Source organism: Punica granatum, chromosome 3 (assembly GCF_007655135.1).
Source record: "Punica granatum isolate Tunisia-2019 chromosome 3, ASM765513v2, whole genome shotgun sequence".
Taxonomy (NCBI): domain Eukaryota; kingdom Viridiplantae; phylum Streptophyta; class Magnoliopsida; order Myrtales; family Lythraceae; genus Punica; species Punica granatum.
This window is the reverse complement of record NC_045129.1, coordinates 31,647,633-31,656,830: the sequence shown is the minus strand read 5'-3', so window position 1 is coordinate 31,656,830 and position 9,198 is coordinate 31,647,633. Positions and strand designations below refer to the sequence as shown.

Below are 9,198 nucleotides of genomic sequence, written 5' to 3'. Positions count from 1 at the left end.
TTATTTTTTGTATTTTTTATTATTTTCTATATTTTTATTGAACTTTTTCAGATTTTATATCCTCTTAAATAACGTGGCGCACTATGATTAGTTCTATGTAACAAAAGTGACATATAGGACGCACCATGTCAGCAAATGTTAACGGCGTCATGGGCAATTGACGCAATGCATTACATTGAAATGGTTTTGAAACTTTTTATACCAACAAGTTACCAAAAAAATATTTTGAACCAATCTCAAACATCCATGAAACTTTTTTGACTACCTATACAATTAAACCATATATATATATATATATATATATATATAGCAGCACGGATGGTATATTGGTATGCACTTCAGCTTTCCCTTTATCAATTGTTACAACTCCAACACTACACCCTCATAAACATGATTCTGAAGAAACCAAATTGCTTTCTGAAAATCCAGGCTCTCGTGATCATCCTCTACCATGTATTTGCTGCTGCTGCTACTGGAATTACCGCTTTCAGTCTTACCAATGTGACAGACCACCAAGCGTTGCTGGCCTTCAAAGGTCAGATAACCTCCGATCCATCTAATGCTCTCAGCTCTTGGAACGATTCAATCCACTTCTGTGCTTGGACTGGAGTTACATGCGGCAAGAAGCATCAGCGTGTGACTGCTCTTCGACTCCCATCCCTTCGGCTGGTGGGTCCTCTGTCTCCTCACGTCTGGAATCTCACCTTCCTAAGAGTCCTTGACCTTGAAGGTAATCACTTAAATGGGGTACTGTCCCAGGAGATCGGTCGGTTGTCGAGGCTAAAGGGTCTTCATCTCACCAACAATTCTTTCCAAGGAGAGCTGCCTAGAAACCTGAGTAATTGTGCAGACCTCTTGGCCCTATATTTGGATGGCAACAATCTCACAGGGCGGATCCCAGATGAGCTTGGTTCTCTGTTGAAGCTCACCCAAGTAGAGCTCTCCTCGAATGGCTTCACCGGTGAAATCCCTTCTGCGCTGGGGAATCTCTCTGCTCTAACCTATCTTTCTCTAGGCATAAATCACATCCAAGGAAGCATACCGCAGCAACTCGGATATCTGTCCAACCTAACAGATCTTCAATTAGGAGCTAACAATCTTACTGGTCATATTCCTACCTCTCTATATAATATCTCATCCATTGTCACCTTCTCAGTTATTGAAAACAATCTCATAGGGTCCCTTCCATCTGATGTGTTCCTAGCTCTACCGGAACTACAATTGTTGACTGTCGGTAGTAATGGATTTTCAGGACTGGTTCCAAGCTCAATAACCAATGCTTCTCGAGCTGTAGCAATCGATTTTGGTGTGAACGCCCTCATAGGGCCGATCCCAGCGGACTTGGGGGGCCTTGAGAATTTGGAATGGCTTAGTTTTGAGGTAAACAATCTAGGAACTGAAGAAGGGGATGATTTCAGTTTCCTTACCTCCTTAACCAACTGCACCAAACTACAAGTGGTGTCTTCTAGTGAAAATAGACTTAAGGGCACCCTGCCAGATTCTCTTGCAAATTTCTCCTCCAATTTGACCACGCTTTTTCTCAGCTCAAACTTCATATCAGGACCCACACCTTCTGGTATAGGGAACCTTGTAAATTTGCAGCGTCTTGCGCTGGAGGAAAACATGCTTACAGGGAATATTCCCAGCTCCATCGGGAAACTCTCAAAGTTGCAGATAGTCGAACTCAGTGAGAATAATCTCTCAGGAGGGATTCCATCCTCCCTTGGCAACATGACTTCACTCTCTGATCTCCACCTTGGAAACAATTGGCTGGAGGGAACCATACCAGCTTCTCTAAGGAACTGCACACAACTGAATTCACTACGTTTAAATGACAATCTCCTAGTTGGTGTGGTTCCCCTAGAACTCTTTGGCCTTTCTTCAATCTCAACTCTAACATTGGCGGGTAACCATTTAACTGGTCCAATTCCATCTCTGGTTGGTAAACTAGCGAATCTCGAGACATTAAATGTATCGGAGAACAACATGTCTGGAGAAATCCCACCCGCTATGGGTGATTGTCTGGTGCTGGAATACCTCTATTTGGGAGCCAACCAATTCAGTGGAACCATTCCACCATCTATGTCAAACCTACGAGGTCTGAAGTTACTCAATCTTTCTCGAAACAATTTTTCGGGGCAATTCCCCCGGTTTCTAGCCGACCTCCCTTCCATCGAGGCCATTGATCTTTCCTTCAATAAGTTTGAGGGCGAAGTCCCAAACAAAGGAATCTTTCGTAACCATAGTGCGGTTTCAGTTGTAGGAAACAATGACATCTGTGGAGGACCTCCCTCCTTGCAGTTGCCAATATGTAAAGGGGGAGCAACAAAGAGAAAAACATCATCTCAAAGGACAGTTATGGTGATCACTGTCGTAGTCTCCATTTTCTTCCTGTTAGTAGGAATCATTGCCATAGTTCTTTATCGTTCGAAAAGGTTGGAAAGCAGAACTGCCTTCACTTCTCCAATTGAGGATCATCACCCCAAGCTATCTTATGTTGAACTTTCACGAGCGACAAATGGGTTCTCTCCTACCAACATGATTGGTGAAGGAAGCTTTGGTGCAGTCTATAAAGGCGTTCTACCTAGCAACGGACAGATTGTGGCTGTGAAGGTACTCAAACTTAAGGAGCATGGAGCGAGCAAGAGTTTCATGGCGGAATGTGAAGCATTGGGGAACATTCGGCATCGGAACCTTGTCAAGATCATCACTTCTTGCTCGGGCATTGATTTCCAACGAGAAGACTTCAAGGCTCTAATATTTGAGTTCATGCCCAACGGGAGCCTCGAGAAATGGCTGCATCCAGTCCCAAACGAGATGGGAGGGAGTGACAATAACATGAGGTTAAGTGTGATTCAGAGGTTGGGCATAGCCATTGATGTGGCTACAGCAGTGGACTATCTCCACCATCAGTGCCACAGTGGCATTATTCACTCTGACCTGAAGCCGAGCAATGTTCTTCTCGACAGTGATTTTTCTGCACATGTAAGTGATTTTGGCCTAGCAAAGTTTCTAGCTGTCAAAGCATCGGGAACACAGAGTAGTTCGATTGGGATCAGAGGTACAGTCGGCTATGTTGCACCAGGTAAAACTGATCTACTGTTTATTTTCATCATCTTATATAAGACTTCAGAGTGACTTCCAAACAATCTCTATTATATTATACACAAACAGATATAAAGTTCCCCAACAATATTATAGCCACCAGCCCACCTAAAATAGCTTTCGGTGATGGAAGAGGTTCCATACTCCAGGTTGATGAATGTACATTGCAACAGTAGTGTTCATAAACTGGTAAACTCTAAGGCCCTTATTCCTGATGCAGAGTATGGTGTTGGTGGTGAGGTATCGACACGAGGGGACATCTACAGCTTTGGGATTCTCTTGCTCGAACTGTTCACAGGCAAGAGACCAACTGAGCCCATGTTCAGTGGTGAGTTTGGCCTCCGTGGATTTGTGGAGAGATCTCTTCCTGATGGGCTGGATCAGGTGCTGGACCCATTGCTTTGCTTAGGAAGAGTGCAAGGCGATCTCAAACGGAGCTTGCTCTCAGTCCTTAAAGTCGGGCTCATGTGCTCAGCTGCGCAACCAAATGAGAGGATGGATATTGGAGAAGCGGCAGCAGAATTGGAGAAGGCATGGGATGTTCTTCAAGTTCGTAGGAGGAGAATCAGAGTGTGAGAGATAGGCGCTTGTCATATTGATCACAATGCAACATTTCATCAGTTCTCAGAAGATCTCTTTCACATACTGCAGTTAATGCTACTTAGATTAATAAATGTGGTGCATGCAGTTTTAGCAGATCAATTTTGATTTTTGTTACAAATTTTGTCATGAAGTTGGGGTTATTTAAAAATTACCATACAAGTTGCCTTGTCACAGAAAAGTAAGTGGCAAAGCAGTGACTGCTGGGATCTTAACTTTGTAAGAGAGAGAGATATATCTCTGGCATGCTGAATATGTTTAATCCTGTCTTTTCGCTAATACGTTTCACTTTTCATGGTAACTTTGCTGAAATTGAAGTTTCTATTGGAATAGTCCCTATAGAAAGATGACAGAAGCTTGTTAGGGATTGAAAAAGCGGCCCACAAAAGATGAACAAAATTTGAACACTAGTCGCATAGATGGATGAAATTTTCTTTTGTTCCAGCAGAAACTTTCATATATATAACAGCAATAATCTCCTCCGTCTCGTACATTTAGCTATTAAACATCTCAAACAGGCCAGTATTTTCTATTTTAACATGAATCCACGCTTGATATCACCTATTGCGTTGATGGAATATTCCAGAATTGCCAAGTTTCTTGGTGAAGCCAATGATGAATGCTATCGATTATGCCGCTGGTACCTAACCTGGCCGTCCTCAATTAGAAGAGAACCATTTCAGTTCTATTAACGATTCTGATATCCTAAAAGGTTTCCTGTTGGAGTTAATCTTGGAGACGTATTCCCCAACATCGAGTTGGAGAACAAACGGATGTCTTCACGCTGTTACCTTCATGAGGAAACAATGTGAACAGTGTGAATCAAAGGGATGAACGTATTCAGGCTGCAACTTAAGTGCTTGAAGTTAGAAATATAAGGGAAGAGACAATGAGTTAATTCATTAAATGTATTTCAACATTTGATTTATCCATGGCTTGACTGTTGTCAGTAAGATTATGGTGAAAAGGAGGTCCGGAAAAATTATCTATGTCGCGAGCAAGCAGCTGCCACTTTCCTTCAAAAAGACTGAATACATTACAAAGTAGTTCCTAATTAACTGATAAGGCGTCTGCGAACAATTAACAAGAGGAGTTTAACAACACTAAACCAAATGAGAGGAATATATGGACATGAGAGAAGCGAATACATAATTGCAAAAGGCCCGGGATGTTACAGCTCTGTGTGCGTTCGATAACAATAACAATGCATATCTATCAGAAATTGTTGCATATTATCATCGCTCCGATCATAAGATGCTATAGGATTTTACATAGTCAAATTTGTTGAGTCATTTGAGTAATATCGCATTTTAATTTTTTCGCAAACGTGAAGAAAAATTTTCTTCAGACTGTAATACTAAGCTCTGCTAGTGTTCGAGTCCCGTATAAGCATGAAAACAAAGGGAGGAGCTCGCTGGGCCAATTTATATGAGTGTGTTTGGATTTAGAGTTGAGTTGAGTTGAGTTTTGGTTTTAATTGGTTTGTAATGATTGTATTGTTGAATTATGAAAAAAAAAAGTATGAAAAAGTAATAAATAGTTGAGAGAAAGTAATAATTGTATTATTGAATTGTGAAAAAATAATGAATAGTTGAGAGAATTTAATATTAAAAATTGAATTGAATGATTAAAAAAAAGTAATGATTATGTTGTTGAATTAAAGATAAGTATAGTTGAATTGAAAATTTTTTAAAAAACAAACAAACCCATATATATATATCTAATCAGTAGGACACAGGTTTGATGCCTCGTCATTAAGTTGTGGATACAAAATGGCCATGCTGCTGCTCGTTTTGACTGCATTTCTTTCAACAATATGCATTTCGACTGGCGATTTTGATCTAATAAATTTCTCGATACTATCTCTGCGGACCAAAGTGATCAAGTTTTTACTCCAGTTTACCTTATTGAGCTGCATATTAAACTGTGCTTCGTATACCCAAACCACAGTTCTTGGTTTTCTGTTTTATTTTTATATATTTGAACTTTGTAGTCTTCAGGTTTTAGGCTCATTAAACTGACTGTAGAAAGTAGATCTGTCACCAAACTCTTGCATGTGTTCGTACAAAGAACAGATCAGCGAGACAAAGAAAGCACATCAATTTCCACAATATTTGCCTCACTTCATTCACTTCCCGAGATTCATCCATTATTATCGCACTACTCTTCCCGAAGATGTACATGCTAGTGACTACCCGTGCTTGACTTCATGCAATGAAGTAAGATCCACTAGGGAATAATGTGATCTTAATCTCACGATTGCAAAATGAATTGGAATAGGGACAGAGACCTCAGCAGACAAAGTAGAAAACATCTTCAGTCACTTGATCGTGAAAAATACCTAATCAGGCGTTGTTCAATCTCATAGTCTTGAGTGCACTTTGATGAGCTTGAAGTCATGTCTTACTAGATGAAGCATAATTTTCCCGGGAAAGTGCACGCTCAATACAAAAAATGCCCTTCAGCTTTACAGCTTCCCCAACAATCCACAGACAGAAAACATGATTGTCAAGCTGTTGCTCTCTCCTCCATTCCCTCGTCCTCTGCCTCTCCCCAGTAGTGGCAATTTATGTTCGGTCACCCATGGAAGATTGTTATTGAAGCATGAACAAGAAGATTATAATACTGTGTTTGGTTTCAAAATATGATTTTAAAATCAGATTTTGATTTTGAAAAAGAGTGGTATAAATGATTATGTATAGGGCCCACCCTTTGACTTTGTATGAGTTATTTTATTTTGTTGTGGGTATAATTAAGTTAAAGTGTGATTTTAAAATCACATTTTGAAATTAAACAAGCCGATGTTTTAAAATAGAAAAAGTACAAGCTAGCTCCTGATTAAACTAATCACAGTTTAACAAAAATTAACCATATGGAGTTTGATGAGGAACAAATTACTAGTCCATATGATCTCCCTACTGTTTCAGCTTCGAAATGAATGGACAGATCATCAGGTCACTCTCAGATCCTATTTCTCTGCGTTAGATTGAATCTTCTAAGACCATGTTTGGTACGCATGAATGAAAGGAAAAGAATGGAATTGACCATACAAATAGTTGCATTTTGTATGGTCGATTCCATTCCTTGCGTTTCATTCGGGTGTATCAAACACGACAAAGTTCATTTTTTTTCAAAGTCCAAGTCTTCCCACCCATTATCCCCTTTCATATTGGTCTCGATCAAAAGAGAAAGGGACTGGGGTGGCGTGCGGTCCAAAGAGATTATAATTTCATGGCTACTCAGTTGATTGTGACACAAAGAGTCGATTAATGCTAAGTCTTTTCCGCTGAATCTGGCAGCTAGCTAGACATAGGAATTGTTTTTCAGCGCACTGAGATACACGCGTAAGAATAGATCGATCTTATTTGGATCCTACATTTTCTAAGACTATGATCTTCTTGACGTTACCGTACAAGATTCCAGGGCAACTAGCTTGCTAGTTTGAATGATATCAGGGAAATTGCAGCCGTTCAAGTCAATCAACTTAGGAAGGAAAAAGAAACTCAACTCCTCATTGTTATTTATGGGAAAAAAAAAACTCGTGCAGGGCACAGTAATTAAATTAGTTAGTGTTATGGACCTAGAAAACCCGCAATTAGTCATGAGTTGTGGTTGATATTGATCTTCTCCAATAGCCGATGAACTCCACGAATATGCCTCGGACCACCTGCAAAAGGGGAAGATGGGGATGGTCCTGACTTCCCTCTTCGACGCTCAAGTCAGTCTGGGACGTACACGAGAGCAATTAGAGGGTAAAATCGTAAATTGATGTCGTACCTAGTAGTTATAATGAATCGTAGACATATCCGTTACCTTATTCTGAGAGATCTTCGATATATTCTCGATATTCAAAAATTGATAGAGTAGGAAAGTGTATCTCATATAATTAGCCATCCAGTAAAAAAAACCATTACTCAGAATATATGAGCTGTGTCGCTTATGGACCTCAGATCCGAAAACTCGGTCCCTAACAGTTAGTAAGTAGTTTCCAACTCTATTCACACATTTGTTTTCGTATATGTATCTCTATCTTTGTCCCTAATTGTTTCGATTAATCCCTGTCTTCCTTTTTTTAAACAAATATTTGGCCGTTTCTTTTTCTTCTTTAAACTAAAAATTGCTTTAGTAGTCTTTTCGGTAATAAGAGATTTTATTAATTTATTTATTATCAACTGAAACTCATAATTCCTTCAATGTTCTTTAATAACTTATTTTCTAGTCGAATGAATATCAACCACTAAAATAATGACATTATAATTCAAGGGTCAGGTCTTTTCCAATATTCCCACCCCATCCGACCCCTTAATTGATCTTAGGGTATAATGCACTAACCTTCCTTGAGGTTCGAAGAAATTGCACTTAACCTTATTTGTTGAGAATATATGCACTTAGCCACATTTGACTTAGTTGACCAAATTATTATTTTTTGAGAGAATACTAATTAGGGTCATAACTCTTAGTTTTTTCCTTTTTAGTCAATGCATTTATTTATTTTTTTACTAAATAAGGTTCACATTACATTAAATGTTCATAGGAAGTCATCATTTTTTTATTTTTTATTTTTTATTTTTTATTTAAGAAGTAAAGATTAAAAGTAAATAATAAAAGTAGTTGAAAGCTTTGATTTAGAGGACAAATGAAGAGAAGGAAAGGCGTGGCCTATCGCAGGGCACTAGAAACGAAAGTAGAAAGTCGAAAATTGAGGTCCGATCCAATCAAAAAATTGAACACATTTCAATTCTAGAAGGTTCCATACCTCAATTCAGTTCTCGGATTTTTTGGAGAAATCACATAGGTACCCGACCTACCCAAATTAAAATTTCAAAATAAATTTAGGGTTTCTTAAATATCTAAATTTGTTTTACATTATTACACTCATCATTTCATTTAATGACAATCACCCCAAGAAACGTTATTGGAGGCCTTTCTCCTCCCTATTTGACCATGTTCTTTTTTAATTATTTTTATTTTTAAAATATTTTATATTTCTAACATTTATAATATATTAAAAAAAGCCGTGTACAAATATTTTATGAAATGTGGTTGCTATATTTAGTAAAAAATTAAATGTATGGACTTGAAAAGAAAAATTCATAAATTATAAATTCAACTGATATTTTTCTCAAAAATAATAATTGGTCAACTAAGTCAAATGAGACTAAGTGCATATAATCTCAACAAATAGGGTTAAGTGTCATTTCTCCAAACCTCAAGGAGATTAGTGCATTTTGCCCTTGATCTTATCCAACTACAGGTTGTGGAAGTCAAATAGCCCTCTCTAACCCACACAACTCCATACCTCCCACAACCCTTCCCCCACCTCCTTTTGGCCTTCTAAATTTTATTTTCTTTCGAAATGGACCTATTTAAATTAAAGAGAACTAAAAATGAAAATAATTGAAAATTAGGCGCGCTTCACATGGATGGAGATCTTAATCACACGCGCAACGTGAGTAACACTCTAATGTAAATTAAAAGTTAACTACTCTTCCA

General features: G+C 38.5%; 1 protein-coding gene across 1 annotated transcript; it reads left to right on the top strand.

The window, feature by feature from the left end:
• The first annotated feature begins 343 nt into the window (after window positions 1-343).
• LOC116198939 (probable LRR receptor-like serine/threonine-protein kinase At3g47570) lies at window positions 344-3,974 on the top strand. Its single transcript, XM_031529214.1, has 2 exons — window positions 344-3,085; window positions 3,326-3,974. Exons 1-2 carry the CDS (start codon window positions 391-393, stop codon window positions 3,679-3,681), a joined length of 3,051 nt encoding a protein of 1,016 aa, XP_031385074.1. The 5' UTR covers window positions 344-390; the 3' UTR covers window positions 3,682-3,974.
• The last annotated feature ends 5,224 nt before the right edge of the window (window positions 3,975-9,198 follow it).

Coding starts and splice junctions, on each gene's coding strand:
- LOC116198939 (XM_031529214.1), top strand. CDS start 391: ATGATTCTGAAGAAACCAAATTGCTTTCTGAAAATCCAGGCTCTCGTG. Junction 3,086..3,325: donor AGTCGGCTATGTTGCACCAG/GTAAAACTGATC, acceptor TTCCTGATGCAG/AGTATGGTGTTGGTGGTGAG.